Raw genomic sequence first — 21,914 nt, 5'->3', positions numbered from 1 at the left:
AGACAAACGTTACATAGCCCAGCATTTCCTATTGGCATGTTGTGGTATTTCAGGAAGACTTCATTTGATTTAGGCCAGTGATTCTCAAAGTTTAGTGTGTAGATGTATGCCTGGGAACTGATGAAAAATAGATACCAGGTCCATGCCCCAAAGATTCTGATGAAGAGGTTTGTAGTCATACCCAGGAATTTACATTTTTATTTAGTAAGTTCATGAAGTGATGTATCATCTAAACTAATTACTAGATTTTCATTTCATTGAGGGTGGTAAAACAATGTGATGACGAAATATTTTAATTAAGGTTTATTTCAATATTAAGAATGACTTCGTTTTGCGTGAATTATTTTTTAAACAAAACTGTATGAAAAATATGTACAAATCAGTCACGAATGTCATTGACATTTTTGTGAACAAGTTTCAAATGAAAAATGTAATCCCATCATAACAAAAGTACATAAATAAATAAATGCTGACAATACTGGCCCTGAAGTCTAACACAACTGTTAGACTAATCAGGATACCACTTTCTACTACATGAGGAGCACATAATCAATGTTTCCAGCAAAAGGCAAGTACTGGTTTGTGTAGGTTTATTTAGGTCAGTTGACAGCCACATTATTTTGAGGTGTGGCTACTTGTTTCTCTTCATAGTGTTGAATGGCACAGTGCAAGGCATTGGACACCAGAGGCATAAGCATAGGCACAGCCATTTCTACCATGCTGACGGCAGGCAGGTAGACAAAAAGGAACCCCTTTCGTGCTTGTTTGGAAATGTGACGGCTAGGCGCAGTGGCTCAAGCCTGTAATCCCAGCACTTTGGGAGGCTGAGGTGGGCGGATCACCTGAGGTCAGGAGTTCCAGAGCAGCCTGACCAACATGGTGAAACCCCATCTCTACTAAAGATACAAAATTAGCTGGGTGTGGTGGTGCATGCCTGTAATCAGAGCTACTCGGGAGGCTGAGGCAGGAGAACTGCTTGAACCTGGGAGGCTGAGGTTGCAGTAAGCCAAGGTTGCACCATTGCACTCCAGCCTGGGCAACAAAAGCAAAATTCCATCTCAAAAAATAAAAAATAAATGTGACCAGTAATGTGACAAATAGGCTGGGCATGGCTCACACCTGTAATCCCAGCACTTGGGGAAGCTGAGGCAGGTGGATCACCTGAGGTCAGAAGTTCAAGACCAGCCTGGCCAACATGGTAAAACCCTGTCTCTACTAAAAATATTAAAACTAGCCAGGTGTGGTAGCATGCACCTGGAGTCCTAGGTGCTCCGGAGGCTGGGCAGGAGAACTGTTTGAATCCGGGAGGTGGAAGCTGCAGTGAGCTGAGATTGCACCAAGAGAACCAACATGTACTAAAATACCAGTTGTGTACCAGGTACTTTGCATATATTAGTTTGGAATATATTGGTTCAGAGGAGACAAAGTTGCTCCACAGCCAACATGGAATTTCCCACTCCATAGAACTTTTTAGTTATATCTAAATTATGTCCAACAATGGGTTTCATTTTACCATTTTAGCATAATATGAATATAAATGTGACAGAGTTCTCTTGGCCCAGACAACGTAGTGCAGAGTCCAAAGGATGCCAAGTGAAAACAGGCCTTTTATATCCAGTTCTTGAAAGGAAAGGAACCAAACACTGAATGGAATTATGTGATATACTTTCCTTTTTATATTCTGAGGTAGTCATCAAAAATTATGGTAGAATACTGATGTCTATGGAGCAGAAGTACAACTGACAGTAAGTCAGAAGTTACTTGCCAATCCCATTCTTTCACTGTAGTAAGCTTGACAGAAGAATTGTGGAAATCTTGTTGATTGATCACACATTTTACATATTAGATTAGATCTATGCCCCCCGCCCCACCCACAGAGTTAATTTTACTGTGTCCGTGAACTATATAGATTCTTATCCCTTCAAGGTAAGTCTAAAATCTGTCCTGGCCTGAGACACCTGAGTTTTTTCATTCAATACGCTCGGTAAATTTACATTGACAATTTATGCTGTAGTAATAAGTCTCCTGTGGCCTTTATTAAAGCCTTCAATCTAATAATTGCTTTTAATGGAAATATTTCCTCAGTAAAAAATGAACTTCTAGGACCACAGCCACCCTGTACAGTACTGAGTGGGAGTCTGTAGAGTGGTTAATGCATATCCTTGTGTCAAGCTCAAGTCTCCTGTTCTAAAGGTGAGCCTGGAACAAACAGCAGCAAGGTAAGCATGCTCCCATGATCCTGCCATTTCTAGGGCAAGCCTGCTCCAATGGGGAGTGTTAAGTTCCATAGCTTCTGGCCTTTAACCTAGCCAGATTGTAGTGGTCTTACATAAACCAGACCTGCAAATCATACTGGGATTAAGGACCAAGGCCACTGGTGATGACAGGGTGCCAGCTCTGCTCTTCTTAATGTCTGTGTAGCATAAGGTATGAAATCGGCATGCTGGTTAGTGGTAGTGTTCACCTGGATCTAAAAGGGTAATTGAGGAAAGGCTGCTATTCTCGGTCGGGCGAGGCAGGGCAAGATGCAGGGGGGCTGCCATTTGCATTTTATACTCTGAACAGTGTGGTGATTCCACTGGGTTTGGTGGGAGACTGTCCTTGTCTCCAGACATGGGTGAAGCCAACTGGGACACATAATTCAAACTTGTTTCTCCAGCTGGGACTTCTCCCAGGGAGTTCATGTAGTTTTTTTCTAGTGCCTTTAGTACATTTTCAGGTGAGGTCATTAGTCCCAGCATACTTGGTGGGGCTTTGGGGGATACTGGAACATGGCCACAAAAGCCAGAGTCAGAAGCTGCATGGTTATAGGTAAAGTTCTCAAAACAGATGCAGGGGCCAGGGCCAGAGTGATTCTTTTCTGTTGGAAGGAGATAAAGGTAGTTGGGCTTAGTCAACTCAGTTTCTGTGAGTGACTTCCTAGTGCCTAGGATCTGTATCTTTGTCCCTTCTGGCTTGCTTACAACTTCAATAGCATCTGGGATACAGTCACTGACATTCATTATTGTTAGGTGAGGGTTCTCCTAGAAAGGAAACAAAAATATGTAAATATAGACATTGGTGTGCATGCATACATGCATCAAAGTATATTAAGCATGTGAAATACACTTAGAGCTTCAATGTTGTTTATGTTTCTTCCCGGTCACAAGTAACCTGGAGGTGAAGTTGAAAACCAAAAGATGTCCCCTGACAGAAGAAATCAAAGCTCCAATCACCTATTTCATGGCTATGAGTACAAAGGTGGCTTTTACTGTGCTATATTTTCCTGAGGAGCTCTAGGAAAGTAGGATTCTGACAGCCCCCACTCTGGGTTAGTCCTTAATAGGTGTATGATATACATACAACTTGCCAACATTTACCTTGAATTTTATTAATGACAGGATGTTGCTCTTGTAAGGGTCAGGGATGTCAGGATAACACGTCTCCTTGATCCTAGAAAAAAAAAAAAATGGAAAATGAGACTGAATTTTACAGTACAGTGGACTAGTTAAGAGCAAGAACTCTGGAGTCAGATTCCTGGCTTCTAATCCTTGCATTGTAACTTAATAAGCAAGTTACTTGGTTCTTCCATGCTTTAATTTCTTATTGGCTAAATGGAGATAATTATGGTACTTATAGTGTCCTCATGAGGATTAAATGAATTGATAAAGCACTTAGAACACTGCCAAACATATAGTAAGTAAGATATAAATATTAGCTATTGCTGTTGAAAAAATTCTGTGGCCTATGTTAAATGGTGATTAGTTTCCTCATATAGTCACCTGGAGAGCAAAATTGTGAAATAAAGTACATATTCTCACCCCAGCCTCTTTTGCCCTTTTCATTTTCTGTACGTTGTTTCGTATTATTCAATGTCATTTCTATCTTACTAAATCTCTTTCCAGATTTTTCTCTTACCCTCTTCTTGGATAAAACCTTCCTCACACACTTACCACTGACTTTTCAAGTAGCACACGATCATGATGAACAAGACGCAGAAAACCATGGGCAGTAGGATATGAATCAACATCGAGGCTGAACAAGGAAAAACAAAGGGACATTTTTAATAAGTACTTTTCCCTTCCTCAAAGGAATAAAATTAAGTTTATGATTGAGAGTAATTTTACATGTTTATTATTTCTCAAATTATGTGTGCAAGTTGTAATATGAGTTCTGCCTGACTTCAGGGGAAAAGCCAACCAACCAACTAGCCAACCAACACAGGAAGCCATTTGCCATCAACAGTGTGTGACTCAAATGTGTTACCTCTTCTGATAGATTGCATCATGACTTGCTGTATTAAAATTATGCTTTTCCACTCCTGCCAAAACTTCATAGTAGGTGAAAACACTTTCCTGTGGGGCTCAGCCATGTGCACTGGCTTGGCCAGTGGGCTGTTGGTAATTGTAATGTAACTAAGTGTTTTAAATGTGCATGTACACATTGGCTTGCCCTCTTGTGTTCCTCACCATGAGAAGTGTGTGCCCCAGGTAGCTGCTGCGACTTCAGCCTTAGCCCTAGAATGAAGATGCGTGAAACAAACCTGAACATAACTGAAGCTTGGAGTCCAGCTTACCCCAGCCTAGATCAGCCAAGTCTCAGCTGACCTGTAAACCCACGAGCATAAAAAGAAATATTTGTTCTTGTATGCCACGGAGCTTTTGAGGGTGTTTGTTACACATCAAAAAATGACTAGTGCATTCCTTCTAGTTAGTCTCAGATTACTTAAATATGTCTTAATCTGGGGAAATGAGTACATTTATTTCTCCAATATGTCAACTGGTGCTTCATTTATTTCAAATGACCATTGTGAAATCTGTTAGAATAAAAATGGAATCACTAATGGTAGGAAACCCTGACAAACAGAGCTGGGAAGGCCATGCAGATAACAAAAAACACTACGAAAACCACAACCTTGCACAAAGGCCATCACAACCCTACACACACACACACAAAATGCTTCTGCAAGGACATCTTCCCATTAAGCCTTGAACTGGCATCACCCTTGTTATTAATCTTTGTAGTCAAGGATAATTATTTCAAAGCAATTATATAATCCTCCTCATTTTTTTTTTCCTTTAAAAACTTTTGTCTTCCTTTACCTCCCTGAATATGCACATAGTTTACTATAGTTTATTTTGGCATAAGTATTTCCATTGAAATTCTCAGTCCCAAATAAACGTCTTTTCTTTTAGAGAGTTTCTCTCTCTTATTAGACTGACACCATCTTCCTGTTCCCATTGCTTGCAATTTCCACCAAATAATAATTCAGCTGGGTTGGTAAACAACCCTTTTCACAAATGTAAATTGCTCAGGGAGGGTCTAGGGGGTTAAGTTATTGAACATATGATTCTGTTCAATCCATTTGCCGCCTCTGCCCTCCCCATGCTCCACCCCATACCTAGCTGTCCTGGAAGAAATGGGGCTTGATCTGGGGACAGTGGTGTGGCAGATAATGTTGGAGTTTTGTAAAGAAACGTGGCCCTGGGTAGATGCACAAGCCCATGCTATGAGGCAACACAGGGTTCTAGAGAAAAGGACCCAGAAAGGTAAGAGAGGGCCAAAACAACTGACCTAAAATTAACCCTGACCCCTGAAAAGGGGAAGGAAACTCTCTTTATGAATCTTACTATGGTAAACTTTGCCCTCAAGAACAGTACTTTTGATGATGTAAACCAAAAAGTATCTGAGACAGGTCTCCATCAATTTAGAAGTTTCTTTTGCCAAGGTGAAGGACAAGACTGGAAGAAATAAACAGAATCACAGAAACGTTATGTAGTCTGTGCCTTCCTCCAAAGATAATGTTGAGGGCTTCAATAACGCTGAGGGCTTCAATTTAAAGGGGAAAAGTGGGCTGGAATGAGAAAGAGCTGGAGGAAAAGTGGGCTGGAGGAGGGAGGGTATGATTATCCACATGTCACAAGAGAAAAGGAGGAGACAGAAGAATAGTTAATTATGTATTCATCTCCCAGGAGAGGCTAAGGTAAGATAAGGCAAACACACAGAGTGCTACCTGTGGAGATATTTAACCTTTTACTGTACCTATCTGCTTAGAAGCAAAAGGAAAGGCAGCTTCTTGCATGAACCAGCTTTCAGCATATTTTTTTTCCTTTGCATAGTGAATTTTATTTTCCGTTCACAATCACTGTACTAGTATGCGTCTTTAGGTATTTCTTTAGGGTTTATGTAGGCATTTTGGGGGCATATATACCTAGGAATGAAGGTTCTCATGTCTAAGGTATATATATATTCATTTTAGAAGATACTACCAAGGAATTTTCCAAAACTGCTTGTACCAATTTACTCCCATCAGCAAGGTATGGGAGTTCTATTTTCTACATCCTCATCAACACTTGGTATTTTTCATCTTTTACATTTCAGCTATTTTCAGGCTAATTTTAAACACAAACTTTCGGAACATAATCTACTTCCATACTCAGGATTTAAAAATGATTCAGTAATGCCTATTAAATTCAGAAGGAAATGTAGTGCCAAATGTCCAAATATAAAAACACAAATTACAGTTGGTTTGGACACCCTGTATGTTTAAACGAACCGCTTACCCTCTCTGTGCCTCATTATCTCTATTTAATAACCTAGTATCCTGATCAGAGAAAAAGTTAACAAACCAATTTACAAAGAGAAAGGATTATTTTGAAAAATACTAACAGAATAAACATTTATTCACTACTTTGCAATCTCAGTATTACATTAATTTTTTGCATTTCTGTTTTTTGTTTGTTTTTGCTGTTTAATCATTCTAGCCTCATTGCAGTAGATACAGGTATTTTTTATTCCCATCTAACAAGATCTGAGGTACAGTTAATTGGATGATAGTCACATAACATTCTACCTATTTTTTTAAAAAAGTAAAATCTCAGGAAAGTAGAAAAAAGTTTGAAATATTTTCTACTTTCTATTTCAAATATTTTATTTCAAATAATAATATAATCAGTAGTCACAAACCAAGCCAGGGCTAATGAAGTTTAACATAAGGGAGATGAATGAAACTTAGAAAAGTGTGTGTGTGTGTGTGTGTGTGTGTGTGTGTGTGTGCATGTGTATACCAACCAAGTAAATTACAAAGGTAGAATAAAACTAACCTGAAAATAAATTTAAAATTAACTCCAAAATGCCAAGAGTGCTCAAGTAATGTAAATCATTGACACATCTTAATCAGATAAGGGGTTCTAGGTTTTGGCTTGGAGACCTAGGGACATGTTTCAGTGTAGTAGTCAACATGCAGTCAGCACCACAACCTGTCTGATACTGTTTGGCTGTGTCCCCACCCAAATTTCATCTTGAATTGTAGCTCCCATAATCCCCACGTGTCATGGAAGGGACCTGGTGGGAGGTAATTGAATCATGGGGGTGGCTACCCCATGCTGCTGTTCTTGTGATAGTGAGTGAGTTCTCACAAGATCTGATGGTTTTCTAAGGGGCTTTTCCCCCTTTGCTCGGCACTTCTCTCTCCTGCTGCCGTGTGAAGAAGGATGTGTTTGCTTCCCCTTCTGCCATAATTATAAGTTTCCTGAGGCTTCCTCAGTCATGTAGAACCGTGAGCCACTTAAACCTCTTTCCTTTATAAATAACCCAGTCTCGGGCAGTTCTTTAAGGCAGTGGAGAATGGACTGATGCAGTAAATTGGTACTGAGAGAGTGAGGTGCTGCTTATAAGGATGCCTGAATATGTAGAAGCGACTTTGGAACTGGGTATCAGGCAGAGACTGGAACAGTTTGGAGGGCTCAGAAGAAGAGAGGATGATGTGGGAAAGTTTGGAACTTCTTAGAGACTTAGAGGGATCAGAAGACAGGAAGATGTTGGAAAGTTTGGAACTTCTTAGAGGCTTGTTGAATGGATATGACCAAAATGCTGATAATGATAAGGACAATGAAGTCCAGGCTGAGGTGGAAGTCCAGGCTCAGATGGAGATGAGGAACTTGTTAGGAACTGGAGCAAAGGTGATTCTTGTTATGCTTTAGCAAAGAGACTGGTGGCATTTTGCCCCTGCCCTAGAGCTCTGTGGAACGTTGAACTTGAGACAGATGATTTAGGATATCAGCAGAAGAAATTTCTATGCAGCAAAACATTCAAGAGGAAGCAGAGCAAAAGAGTTTAGAAAATTTGCAGCCTGATAATGCAATACTAAAGAAAAACCCATTTTTTGAAGAGAAATTCAAGCCAGCTGCAGAAATATTCATAAATAATGCATATATACAGCCACACGTATCTGAACAAGATGCCAAATGTTAATCATTAAGGCAATGGAGAAAATGTCTCTAGGCCATGTCAGAGGTCTTCATGGCCACCCCTCCCATCACAGGCACAGAAGCCTAGCAGGGAAAAATGGTTTCCTGGGCTAGGCTCAGGGACCCCTGCTCTGTGCAGCCTCAGGACATGGTACCCTACATCCCAGCTAACTCAGCTCCAGCTGTGGCTAAAAGAGGTCATTGCTTCAGAGGGTGCAAGCACCAAGCCTTGGCAGCTTCCATGTGATGTTAAGTCTGTGGGTGCACAGAAGTCAAGAATTGAGGTTTGGGAACCTCTACTTAGATTTCAGAGGACGTAAGGAAATGCCTGCATGTCCAAGCAGAAGTCTGCTGCAGGGGCAGAGCCCTCATGGAGAACCTCGGCTAGGGCAGTGAGGAAGGGAAATATGGCGCTGGAGCCCCCGCAGAGAGTCTGCACTGGGGCACTGCCTAGCGAAGCTGTGAGAAGAGGGCCTTCATCCTCCAGACCCCAGACTGGTAGATCCACCAACAGCTTGCACCATGTGCCTAGAAAAGCCAAGAAACTCAATGCCAGCCCATGAAAGCAGCCGGAAGGAGTCTGTACCCTGCAAAGCCACAGGGGTGGAACTGCCCAAGACCACAGGAGCCTATCTCTTGCATCAGCATGACCTGAATGTGAGACATGGAGTCAAAGGAGATCATTTTGGAACTTTAAGGTTTAATGACTGCCCTATTGGAATTCGAACTTGCATGGGACCTGCAGTTCCTTTGTTTTGGCCAATTTCTCCCATTTAGAATGGGTGTATGTACCCAATGCATGTACTCCCATTGTATCTAGAAAACAACTAACTTGCTTTTAATTTTACAGGCTCATAGGTGGAAGGGACTTGCCTTGTCTCAGATTAGACTTTCGACTTGGTCTTTTGGGTTAATGCTGGAATGAGCTAAGACCTTGGAAAGGCCTTCAAAGACTGTTGGAAAGGCATACTTGTGTTTTGAAATACGAGGGCATGAGATTTGGAAGGGGCCAGGAGTGGAAAGATATGGTTTGGAAGTGTCCCTACCAAAATCTCATCTTATATTTTAGCTCCTATAATCCCCATGTGTCCTGGGACGGATCCGGTGGGATGTAATTGAATCATGGGGGCGGTTACCCCGATGCTGTTCTCACGATAGTGAGTGAGTTCTCACAAGATGTGATGGTTTTGTAAGTGGCTTTTCTCCTTTGCTCGGCACTTCTCTCTCCTTCCGCCATGTTAAGAAGGACATGTTTGCTTTCCCTTCTGCCATGATTGTAAATTTCCTGAGGCCTTCCCAGCCATGTGGAACTGTGAGTCAATTAAACCTCTTTCCTTTATAAATTACCCACTTTCAGGTAGTTCTTTGTAGTAGTGTGAGAATGGACTAATACACTGCCACTGCAGCCACGTGTATCTGAATCACCAGTCAGGGCACTCCAGGGTCAGCAGTCCAACAGGACGTGCCCATCTCTACAGCTGCAGCTTCGGTGAGGGCACCCTGCACTAAGGAAAGTTGGTAACTTCAGGCAAGCCTTTTGAATCTATTTGCTTTTTTACATAGGTGCCTTCCAGGACCTTCTATGATCCCCTCATTGAAGATACTCTTTTCTCCTCTTTCTTCCATCAGCATCTATTTTCTCTCACCACATTCCTGTTTATTGGTAGTCAGTGTTTGCCATGAGAATAAATTTTTCCATCAACCAGTTCTTACTGTTTTTCTCCCTTCCCTCTTACTTCTCCATCTTTCAAGCCAAATGTATTTTTGAAAAGATCTCTCTCTCTCCACCTCACCATTTCCCATCCAAATACGCAAACAGGGAGTTTTTGGGTAAGTATTCCATGCCCCTGCCCAATTCCCACCCCACTGTACCCCTGGAGGCCCTAGCAGAGTCAAGAAGCAATTTGTTTGCTGCTGAGGGAAACAATCTAGAGGAAAGCTAGCTGCAGAGAACAATTCTGCTGAGAAAACCAGCGCCACTCTTCTCTAGACAGAAGCCTTGTGGCTCTTCTGATGTCAACACTAAAATATGCTATCTGTGATTTTCAAACATACAGGATTGTGAGACTGAGTTCCAGAGAATTGTCTCAAGGGCCACTGAGGGAGGCAGAGGGAAGATTTTAGGCCTTAATCAGACAGATTACCTCCATTTGTATCTATTTCATATAGTGAGAGTCTGTGTAACTCTTTTTTTTTTGTGACACAAAGGGTTTCATCGAGAGAAAGAGGGAGGTGTGATGGAGAGAAGAAAGGTTTGAAAATTCCTGATCTAGACAAAGCCTAAGTCAACACTTCTGTAATTTGTTAGTTTCCCAGAAACTCCTAAGGGAAGAACTTTGATCTGGGAAAACTCACAGTGTTCATCCGGAGTCGTGACCTTCGTGAACGTAGCATTGGGGCCCTCGCCAGCACTAGTGAATGGAGTGACGAAAAACTCATAGGAGGATTCTGGCTTTAGGTTGTCCACAATCAATGCCTTTTCTTCTGGGTTGTCAATTTTGTATTTGCAACATTCTGAACCATCTGTGATTTTTAAATGTTTTTTTTTTCAAGGAAAAAAATATTGTATTAAAAGTGTGGTAAACATCTTGTGAGAGAGTTGGACACTAATACTCTTGTTAACTCAGCACCATCAATATGTTTAAACCAAACAAAAATCAAATCATAATTTCATCACCATGGGCACACCAGGTAAAATGTTCAGGAGATGGCACAAAAAGCAAAAAATCCACTGAACACGGGGTACTAGTGATCCAACCAAAGCATACAAATCTGCAAGAAACAGTAAGAGTTTGCAAGGGGCTTAAAAATAAATTGGAACAATGCTCAATAAAGTGAAAAAAAAGAGGAAAGTTTCATAAAGAGCAGGTTTTCTTAAGGAGCTGGTGGTGCTTCAGATGCTTCTAAAAATACCAGTTCATATTGTTTTTTAAGTAAGTTAAAACGCTGCCCCACCCCCACCATCTTGCTCACCCTACTAATTTGCTTAAGAACACCTTTTCAGTATAAAGTCATGCAAGAAGGGAATTCAGCCTGGCTACACTCTGAAGATGGCAGCCATTATTTTCAATGATTTCAAATAATGAGATATTGAAAGAATAAATAAATTAAAAATAGACATCACCTGAAAGAACTGCCTTTTGAAATCGTGGGTGGCACTGCCTTGCCTTGGATTTCAGATAGACATGGTACCCTTGTATAAAACCAGGCTGAGATTCAGTAGAGTAATCTTTCCAACTCAGAGTGAAGGAGTGGGATGTCAACATATCTACCAGCACGTGAGGGTTGTCTGAAGGAGCTAGGAAAAGAAGTTGGGATAAGAGAAAAGTCATGATTTGGAAACAGTCTCAGAATATTCATGTCAACTAATAGAAGAACCATAGCCAGCTCCAGAGGTTGTAAGAGCTTATACCGAGTTAAGGAGTTGTATCTGTTTCTCTAGAGGATTTGTGCCTTGACATAGTTTATGCGAGCTGTGAAGGAGTTGAGCAATCTTGTTCAAGTCTTGCCTCTCACAGATGAAGAATGGACACGCAGAGACTAAATAACTTGCACAAGCTCACATAGCCCCCCCCCAAAAAAAAAAAAAGAAAGAAACTAAAGTCTAAAAAAAAAAGAGACTTAATTCTGTTCTTAAATTCGAAACAGTGTTTGAAAAAAGACTCAACCACAGAACCTACTAAAGTGAGGAAGAAGGGAGGAAGTGAAAGTGGAAGGATTATGTTCAAAGAGGCAAGTGGGGCGATTTGATGAACTAGATCTAGTTCCCAGGTTGTGGCAGTGCCCAGTTATCCAAGTGTCACTGAAAAACAATCCAAGAATGTTTACTTTGAAGGCTTTGCTGAGGCTGTTTTCCCACACACGCTTATGCACACTTGGACTGTGCACACGAGGTCACACACCTCCTGCCCACTCTGAGCCAACTGTAAACTGTGGATCCACTCCTGCTAAAGGAAGAACCCCTGAGAACTGGTCTGATTTGTGTGAACAATTAAGCACCCACCTGAAGAAGGAGAATAAACAACCCCATGGGAGGATCAAAAATCCCCTCCACTGCTGGTGGGACAGTGGTGACATTTCTAGGGGGTGATTTCACAACATGTATGTAAAGTCTTAAAAATTATGAAAGAAATGAAAAAAATATTTTAAAAGTTGAAACCCTTTGATTCCAGCATCCTATCTTTAAGACATCATTTACAAACCATTATTATGGATTTGGACAAAGATTAGCTAAAACAATGATTATTCACATAGGGTATAAGAAACTGAACAAAGGAAGAAAGAGAGACTTAGCAAAGAGAATTAATGAAAATGTTTTATGTTTGTATGATTAAAAAATAATTTTAAAAACCCAATAGCTAGAATAAATGGGATATCAAAAAGCGGGTATGATGTCAACATCTTCCTAAACCCAAAGCTAGGAATCTACGAATTGTTCTGAACAAGTCTGCACATGGGGCACATGAAATGCTTTAAACTTACCAAGTTCCTGAGAGTATCCTGTTTTTTTCTCTAATAAACAAGCAATCCTTTTTGTAGATAACCCATAGATTCTGAAGTCGTATCGAACTCCTGGCCTAAAAGCATCTAGGGAAGAAAAGTCAACAGATTTTTAATAACAGAATGACATTTCCTAATTCTGAAAACAAAAACGATGAAAAGGCGTGGCACAGTGGCTCACACCTGTAATCTCAGCACTTTGAGAGGCTGAGGCAGGCAGATCACTTGAGGCCAGGAGTTGGAGACCAGCCTGGTTAACATGGTGAAACCCTATCTCTACTAAAAACAGAAAAATTATTAGCCAGATGTAATGGCGGGCACCTGTAATCCCAGCTACTGGAGAGGCTGAGGCAGGAGAATCACTTGAACTCAAGAGGCAGAGGTTGCAGTGAGCTGAGATCAAGCCACTGCACTCCAGCCTGGGTAACAGAGCGACAGTCTGTCTTCCAACCCTTCCCCCTCCCCCTCGACAAAAGAATGAAAAATAAATTTGTGTTCCCCTAATAATTGCCTTTCAGGAATTTTGCATTTTATCCCCACCATATTCCCTCCTTCCATGAAGCCTTGGAGTCCTCCATGCTGCAAACACCTGGCCCCACTGTCTTGTCTCCAGCAAAGCCTGCAGGGACTAGCCTCTGCAGTGTTCTTTGAAGCAAGAGTTCTCAAACATGCCTGTATCCATGTGCACACAACTGGGTGCAGAATCAGACCAGATACAGAAAACCATTCAAGCCCTTCTTTGACTCCAAATCCCCCTCTGGTTACTTGTCTTCCCTCTTCCCATTAAAGCCAATAGTCTTGAAAGCTTTGCTTCCACTTCCTCATTTCCCCATTACACCTATACCTCTGCAATCTCCTTCCAGAACCCACCACACCACTGAAATTGGCGAAGCCTTGATCATTCTCTGAACAGGGTTATTTCCCACACCTTTCCCTGAGCCCAGCAGATGGCGCCACTCACCCCTTCAGCTCAAGCCACACAAACGCCCACTCTTGTGTCTGCTAAATTAGCAAATCTTCATATTACAAATCCAACGTGGGAGGTAAGAGAACATGTTCTACATGTTCTATTGAAACTGAAGGCTGATGATCGATTCTCATCACCTATATGTCCTAAACATCTTCCAAATCCATGCAATTCTCTGCTTTTGTAAAAGCTCTCTGGACAACTGTTACAATGTCCCTCTGCCATTCGAGACTTTGCACTAATTTAGAGAAACAAGTTTATGAAAATCAGTTCCCATCTCACGTGCAGATGCTCTCTGCAAAAGGAGATTTAAAGGTTGAGTTTTAAAACATATTCTTGTAACATCTGAACCCCTAACACTCATGCTGGATTTGTCGTTTCAAAATTATTAGCTTAGCACAGTCAAAGTCTGTGAAGCAGTCCAGAAACCCCACTTGAACTTGCTTCAAGGTGAATATACCAATGCAATGATATGGAAGGTTCTTCTTACCTGTACTAATGACTGTGCTTGTGGTATTGGGACCTACATTCTTCCACTGGAGCACATCCTGGGGATGGTCACACCAGTCCACAACATAGCCTATAACATCTCCAGGCTGGGGTTTCCAAGACAGAGCGAATCCACCATCTGTGCCTGCAATTCTTTCTTCCTCAACCTCTTCTGTATATAAACAAATAGAGCAATGCTCCAGATTTAACTAACTGTAAATTGTTTTAAGTATGTAAGGTAGAAAGTAAATACATACATGCATGGTATCTAGCAGGTAACAGACCTCCACTGCAATAGTTACAGGTGCTTGGGTGGGGGATGTTTTCATGGGTGAGTTCCTGCCTCTTACTTCCCAGCAAACATTCACATCTGCCCTTCAGATGCCCATCATGTTGGCCTTCTGAAGTCCAACCAGACTTCAGCACCTAGGACAGGGGCCAGTAAACTACCACCAGGATGATTCCAGCCTCTGAGGGCTGTTTTCATATGACCCTTGAGCTAAGAATGGTTCTAAGACATTTTAAGAGTTGTAAAAATACAAACAAACCAAAAAAGAAGGCATATAATAAAATATGTAATGGAGACTATATGACCTGCAAAAATGTTTGCCATCTGCCCCTTTACCACAAAATTTGTTGATCCTTGATCTAGAATCTGGTATTGGGTACTGGATCTGCTTCAAAAATTACCGTTGAATGAATAACTAATGCAGGTTAATTCTCCCACAATAATATCAGTTGCTCCTAAACTAAATACTGCTTCTGAGATGTGTTACGGGTAGGAATTGAGTAGAAGACAAAAAAGAAGAAAAGATTCAGGTATATAAAAAGTTGGGTTATATAAGGATATGCACACAGTTTATGACTAATGCTGCCATCTCGATAGATTTTATATGTTAAAGTAGGTTTCCTGATGTCTGACAATTGGAAAAAGGGTAACATGGCCTCAGGGGACTACCGGTTCTACTGAGTTCCAACAGGGATATACCTTATCCTTGAGGCATGAGAATTTCTCCTCTTTCCACAGACTTACACTAAGAACTGGTTTATTGTTTGTCTGTAATTGACATTTAGCTGGGCCTCCTGTATTTTATCTGGCAATCCTAATTACAACTGAATAGTGGTGTGAAAACCACTGATTCACTTTTATAGGGCATCAAAATATCATCCAGCTGGGGGCACCCAAAGGAATGTGTAGCTCTAGGAATAAGGTAAAAGCCCATGAGGGCTTTATAGATCCCATCCACATGGCTTCCCTGCTTTCCTCCCTCAAGCAGACAAATGCCCCTCACATATTAAGGCTTGACATTTTTCACTTGACTTATTAATACTTAGTAAAATTTAACTCCAAACCAGGGTTGAAACTCTTAGAAAGCTGCTTCTTTAAATTGAAAATATGTTTTCAGAGATGGAGGGAGATCAAAGAGTAGGGGAATCTTTTCGTCAGTCATTCACACCCTAGTGTGAATTAGCTTAACCTTATTGATTTTCTCACAGTACATAAGTGACTTTATACATGCTGATGATGTAGAAACAAGGAGCACTTAAGGATAGCTAGCTGGAGCCTCACATAAGAAGGTCTAGGCATCTGAAGGCAGGGCATGGGGATGAAGGGTATGGTAGGAGACCCCAAAATATATAATTGCTCTCAGCAGTGTTGCTTTGAACTGGTCTCTGCCTTCCTCAGGAGAGACCAGTACCAGCTCCCCAAAGCTGAACGAAATGCCCCCTTTTGCTGTTCGGATCCTAACGAAGTCAGAATATAACTTCTTTCTCTAATATAGTTCTTCAGAAAACAAAGGCTACACTAAACAACTCCTAAACCAACTCCTAGAGTTTTTCTTCTATGGCACAATATAATTTATTTTCCTCATGTGATACATACTGGATAGTTCTTTTATAAAAATAAAACAACAACATCCTCTAATCCAACTCACTTAACCCAAATTTAAGCTGAACTTGAATAAACAAATATCATAGAACCCACCATAACATCATAAGCAGGGTCCAGAAATTTTAATAGCAGGAACCGAAGGATGATATTATTGCAAGGTTCGTGAATGATCCTAGCATGCCACTGCCCAACTGCATTATGTATGCCCATGTGTGTATCATCTCATAGTGTGTAACTGTGGGGCTGACTCTTTTTATGGCTCTCTAAGAAGGAAATTAATATCACTATTGATTTGGCATGTAGGGCAAGGGCATTCCACCTTGTTTTCTCTTTCATAGGCAAGAGATTAGCCAGTTATTATCTTTTATTCTACAAAGTTGGCAGAGCACCTGGTGAAAGCTGATGCCAGTTCTGATGATCTCTGGAAATATTCATGGGCTCTTTCCAGGTGCAAAGACTGACAACACTTTTTACAAAATAGTAAATGCAATTCCTATTTCACAAGCCACAAAGATCAAAAATAGTAACTCCAACTTTCAGTGGTAACTGTTGGTTGGGGTTGCATTTACTTCAATAAACTTGAGATAACTTCCCAAGTATGTTGAAGAATCCCCTGGACAGAAATATCCTGAGCCATGGCTGAAGTCTCCCCACACTGAGGGGACTGTCCCACTGAAACATGTTGACACACTTGGCCCAAAAGAAAATGGTTGTTTGGTGACTAGACATTTTGTCTTCCCAAGTTACTGTTTTCTCAATGTATCCATCACTATTTAATAACGTCATCAACATTTTCCGGGAGAATAAAAACAAAACAAAACGCAAAACAAACTCACTGTTTTCAGGGTCCGCAGAGATGACTATTATAGAAGCAGGAGAAGCGCCCACACTGTTGTTGGCTGTGACGCAGATTTGGTAGGAACACCTGTCGAGGATTAGTTTTGTGCTGTTGGCTGGTGCCGGAATGGAACGGAGCTCTGACCTGGACGGTTTGTCTAGGTTTTCTACAACTACATTATAGAACAGGATCTTTCCATTGGCATGCAGTTTTGATAATGGCTGAAAAAAATATTGATAAACATTTTTAAGTGGATTTTAATTGAAAGGATTTTGTACAACTCCTTTTTCATCTTTTCTGTCCCTCAACTCCTTTATATATGCACACCCACCAGAAAATTCAAACAGCTTAATAGAGAAAATAACTCTCTCAACCAAGTCTGAAATCAGACATTCAAATCTAACTGAAGGTGAATAGAGAAGAGGATCATTTGGAGATAAAAGCCTCAAGAGCATTATGTGTCCTGAGAAGAGGGCTCAGATCAGAATCACAAGGAATAGACTCTTTAACCTGGTGGAAAAAAGAATGTGAGGGGTAGTCAAGGGCAGAAAAGCAATGAGAACAAAGAGCACCACCCTGGGACCCTGCAGGAGGAGCCTGGGTACTGGCCTCATTCCACCTCCAGCTGTATTGTCCCCATGCAGCTGTACAGGGATGAGCTGCTCTCCATACCCAGAGTTCTCCTCTGGAAGGTTCAGTTTGCAGAGAAATTCTTGCTCACACAGTCCCAAGCCGTTTCGGGGTCTGTTCCTCAGGCCTCCTCTCCCCTGGCATGTGTACCACCAGATCTGAGAGTGGGCTGGGAGTGGCTATCTGCTTGGGGTGTGGACAGAACCCAGACATGAAGACTGGCATGCCCACATGTCTGTGCAGAGAGATTCTTGCAGAGTGTGCCAAACTAAAGGTGAAAAACAAAAGTGGGGTAGGTTGAGACCAGAGTCAACTCTCCCAGTATCACCATGTTTCGGTGTGAAATTGACGCATCACAGAGTTCAGAATACAAACCTGGCCTTCCAGGTTGTCATGAAGGTGTATTAGGCAAGATAGAAGGATAAAATTTACTTTCTATTACAATTTTTAAACATAAATAGTATGAATGTTTAAATATGTGTAACTTTTAACTATCATATGTCGTTGTTTACTTACATCTTTGCCTTTGGGCCCTGCAAAAGTCAGGGCTGGCCTGAGTTGAAGTTGCAGAGAAGGTTCTACCAATCAGAACTGACTGTCGGTTGCATGAGCTGTCAAAGGGGTGGAGTGGGAGTCCTCTACTAGGTAAGAAATTCTATTGGATGAATGCGAAGATCCCTCCCACTTGGGACACTGGACCAATCAACAGTTCTCCAGAGGAAGACACATTTGTTTCCACAAATGGGGCTTTTGGAAACAATCACACTTTTGGAATCTGCACATCTCACCTTCCAGAATAAGGTCACAGTATGATTTCCTGGCTCTGAGTTCACACTTCTCCAGACATCAGGGGCCTCTGAAGGAGCTGAAATTAACCAAAGAAAAGCCCTTGGGTCATAATATGTATGTAACGCAATACGCTCAACCTTTTTCTAGGTTGGTCAAGGACATGACAATTACCTGTCTAACCTGAGGCTTGCCTCTCCCCTTTTTGCTCTCTGTGACTTCTACCCACTGGTCCACAGCCACACTGCTCACTCCTCACTAGGTGCACATAGTACACGGCTTTATAAAAAGGTCAGCTGCCTCTGAAAGCCTTTATAAACATCAAGCCAGAGAACTACCAAAGAATTTTGGAATAATTCATCCATTAGACCAATTCCAGATGAGTTAGGTAGATTTCCCCTTTTCTGACTTTCTAGGCAGCAGACCTTTGCTACTTCCTTGCCTCATTTGTGATGGACAGAGACACACTGATGGGAAGCCCGCTAGGGGCAGGATGCTTTCTTTCTCACCTTCATGATACCCATGGCTGGTCCGCTCACTGGAATGCTGGTCTCCCTCCACTGGGAAGGCCTCATCCCACTCTTCCTCCCAGCACCCTGCCTGTGGCTGGGTCACCTGCTTGCTGTGGACACTTGAGGCACCTGCAGCACCCAGCATTTCTTCTATCGTGGCTCTCACCATGCTGTTTTAGAATAATGTGCTTCCTTGTCTCTCTGTCAATAAACCATAGGATCCCTGGGGCCAAGGGCTTTGAAACTCCAGCATCTGCCTCAGGGCCTGGCACTTTGTGAACTTCTACAAACTGTTTGAATAAAAACCAAACTTCAAAGGAACTCAGAAAACAATCTGCTTCAATGTCCCAATCTTTTCTTGTCTCAATCCCTCACTCAGAAATCTTTGTAAACGGATTGACTGATTGATTTTGCATCTAAATCCGCATTTGCTTAATCAACTTATCATGAGGAAAGGTCTTTAAATCCAAGCCAACTCTGGGTACCTATGTATAAAACCATTTAGGGGATCTCTTTTACACATAATAATAGCTAATATTTATAGAGGGGCTACTAGATGCCAGCCGGGTTCCAAATGTTTTGCATATATTAACTCATTTAATCCTCATAACAATTCTATGGGGCAGGTATGATTATTTACCCCATTCTCCAGATAAGGAAACTAAGACCCAGAGAAAGTAAGTTAATTTCTTAAATCACTCAGGTGAAAGTAAAAGTGAAGGCAAGATTTGAACTCAAGGTAGTTAGGGTCTGGTCATTCCACTATTCACCTTTAGAAAACGGATGGTCAACTGAAGACTCAGCTTGCATGACAAGTTCAACAAAATTCTCATTAAAAAAAATCTCAGCAATGGAAAAATAATGAAATCAGTGCCATTTATTTTAAAATCTTAAAAAAGGAACACATTTTAATCATTGATTGATAAAAATATTATGAAAGTCCTATTAAGATGAGTACATCTTTTAGTTTGTAAATTGTTTTGTTGGATTTATGTAATACTCTGTATTCCACACAGAATCAAATTTTCTACTGATACAATTTGTCATGGTATGACATTCACAAGAATAGTACAACAAAAAGTAGTCAAAAGAGAATTTAAAACATTCACAAGCCACAAGAAATACCAAGCTTTAACTGCTGAACATATAGATGACCCAATGATAGCACATCCATGGAGACAAAGAAGAAAGGGACTCACAGGTATTGATGTCATTCTGCAACTGAGCCCTAACAGCATATCTCATTTTTAAATCCAGACTTAAAAAACATCTTCATCTCTCTACTCAATCACATTTTGTGAATGTGCTGCTTCAGCTTTCTGAATTTAAAAATACAACTATAGCATGTCTCCTATGACTTTTATTTTTAATGTTTACTCTGAAACTTCTCTTGAATTCTTAAAGATAGCTTGAATATTCTAGTATAGCCCCTAATAAAAATAATTGAATTAAATTCAAGTATCTAATTAAGAGAGTTATTAGCAATGGCTACAAACCTATAAAACTCTTGTGGTAACAAAAATCAATTTAAATATAAGATGTGGTACAAAGTTGTTAGTTTAAAATCTAATGGTTTAATAGTCCAGATTCCATTTTAGAGTAATGATATAAAATCCAAATTACTTATTAGTAGGTTCCTTAACTTTATATGAATTATTTTTCTTCCAACTCTTCCAACTTTTCTTCCAACTCTCAGTTTGCCAAATCACAAATTTGATTTTAATCAGAGAAAAAACATCCTTTTTGGGAGGTGCAAATCGGTATTTACTAAATGTTTACCAGTCTACTATCATTGATAGGGTTTACTATATTTCAATATATATCCCAGTGCTGTCAAATTGACAAATTGTGACTTCATTAGTTTGATTATCAAAACATAACTTCAAAGTCTGTCACCTGAGTGCTACTTTAACCTCCAGACTTCTTTGTGCATGCTATTATGTTCTTGAAAGTAATTTAGCACATTTCCATATAACTCATTCATGTGAAACCATAGTCAATACTTCATTATTCAGTAGTTAATAATCAAACTTCAGTGAATCATATCCCTCCCTATTACATTTTATTTTCCTTTGAAATACTTTTTTAAAACTTCTTAGAAACTTTTTATAATTTAAAGTTTTATTTTAGAGTCAGGGAGTACATGTGCGTGTTTGTTACATGGATATATTGTGCAATGCTGAGGTTTGGAATATGAATGATCCCATCACCCAAATAGTGGGCATAGAACCCAACAGTTAGTTTTTCAACCGTTGCCCCCTCCCTTCCTTCCCCTTCTAGTAGTCCCCAGTGTCTATTGTTTCTATCTTTATTTTCATGAATACCCAATATTTAGTTCCCACTTAAAAGTGAGAACATGCAGTATTTGGTTTTCTGTTCCAGGATTAATTCACTTAGGATAATGGCCTCCAGCTACATCCATGTTGCTGGGAGGAACATTATTTCATTATTTTTTATGGCTGTGTAGTATTCCATGGTGTATATGTACCACATTTTCTTTATCCAATCCACCACTGATGGGCACCTAGGTAGATGCCATGTGTTTGCTATGGTGAATAGTGCTGTGATGAACATATGCGTGTTGGTAGAATGATTTATTTTCTTTTGGACATATACCCAGTAATGGGATTGTTGGGTGGAACAGTAGCTCTGTTTTGAGAAATCTCCAAACTGCTTTTTACAAAGGTTGAACTAATTTATATTCCAACCAACAGTGTATAAGTGTTCCCTTTCCCTGCAGCTTCCCCAGCATCTGTTGCTTTTTGACTTTTTAATAATAGCCATTTTGACTGGTGTCCTCATTAGAAAAGGCAATAGGTGCACAGAGAAGCTCAAGAGAATACCTGTGAGCACAGACATAGAAGATGACCATCTATCAGCCAAAGAAATGGCCTCTGAGAAACAACTTCAGCCAACAACTTGATGTCAGATTTCTAACTTCCATAATTATGAGACACTACATTTCTCTTGTTAAAGTTCTTCCATCTGTGGTACTGTGTTATTAAAGCCCTAGAAAACTGTTACAACCTATTAATACACATACAATATATTCCCTGCAGCATGGCTGAAA

General features: G+C 40.6%; 1 protein-coding gene across 10 annotated transcripts in view; it reads right to left on the bottom strand.

Moving 5' to 3' along the window:
• Positions 1 to 288: 288 nt before the first annotated feature.
• The window catches only part of OSMR (oncostatin M receptor), a 101,454-nt gene continuing 79,828 nt past the window's right edge, over positions 289 to 21,914 (bottom strand). For 5 of the 10 annotated variants that reach the window (XM_033179416.1, XM_033179418.1, XM_033179423.1 and 2 more), the window contains 9 exons: positions 18,335 to 18,411; positions 16,915 to 17,137; positions 14,186 to 14,356; positions 12,711 to 12,815; positions 11,353 to 11,526; positions 10,584 to 10,751; positions 3,933 to 4,014; positions 3,360 to 3,432; positions 2,007 to 3,023 (listed from right to left, as the gene is read on the bottom strand). In XM_033179416.1, the coding sequence (XP_033035307.1) occupies positions 2,448 to 3,023; positions 3,360 to 3,432; positions 3,933 to 4,014; positions 10,584 to 10,751; positions 11,353 to 11,526; positions 12,711 to 12,815; positions 14,186 to 14,356; positions 16,915 to 17,137; positions 18,335 to 18,411 (1,649 nt within the window). In that variant the 3' untranslated portion in view covers positions 2,007 to 2,447. Of the gene's footprint in view, positions 3,024 to 3,359; positions 3,433 to 3,932; positions 4,015 to 10,583; positions 10,752 to 11,352; positions 11,527 to 12,710; positions 12,816 to 14,185; positions 14,357 to 16,914; positions 17,138 to 18,334; positions 18,412 to 21,914 lie in introns of all 10 variants that reach the window. The other 5 variants (XM_033179417.1, XM_033179421.1, XM_033179420.1 and 2 more) reach the window with 3 other exon arrangements.

This window comes from Trachypithecus francoisi, unplaced genomic scaffold (genome assembly GCF_009764315.1).
Source record: "Trachypithecus francoisi isolate TF-2019V2 unplaced genomic scaffold, Tfra_2.0 Lachesis_group2, whole genome shotgun sequence".
Taxonomy (NCBI): domain Eukaryota; kingdom Metazoa; phylum Chordata; class Mammalia; order Primates; family Cercopithecidae; genus Trachypithecus; species Trachypithecus francoisi.
This window is presented reverse-complemented; position numbering and strand designations above follow the sequence as displayed.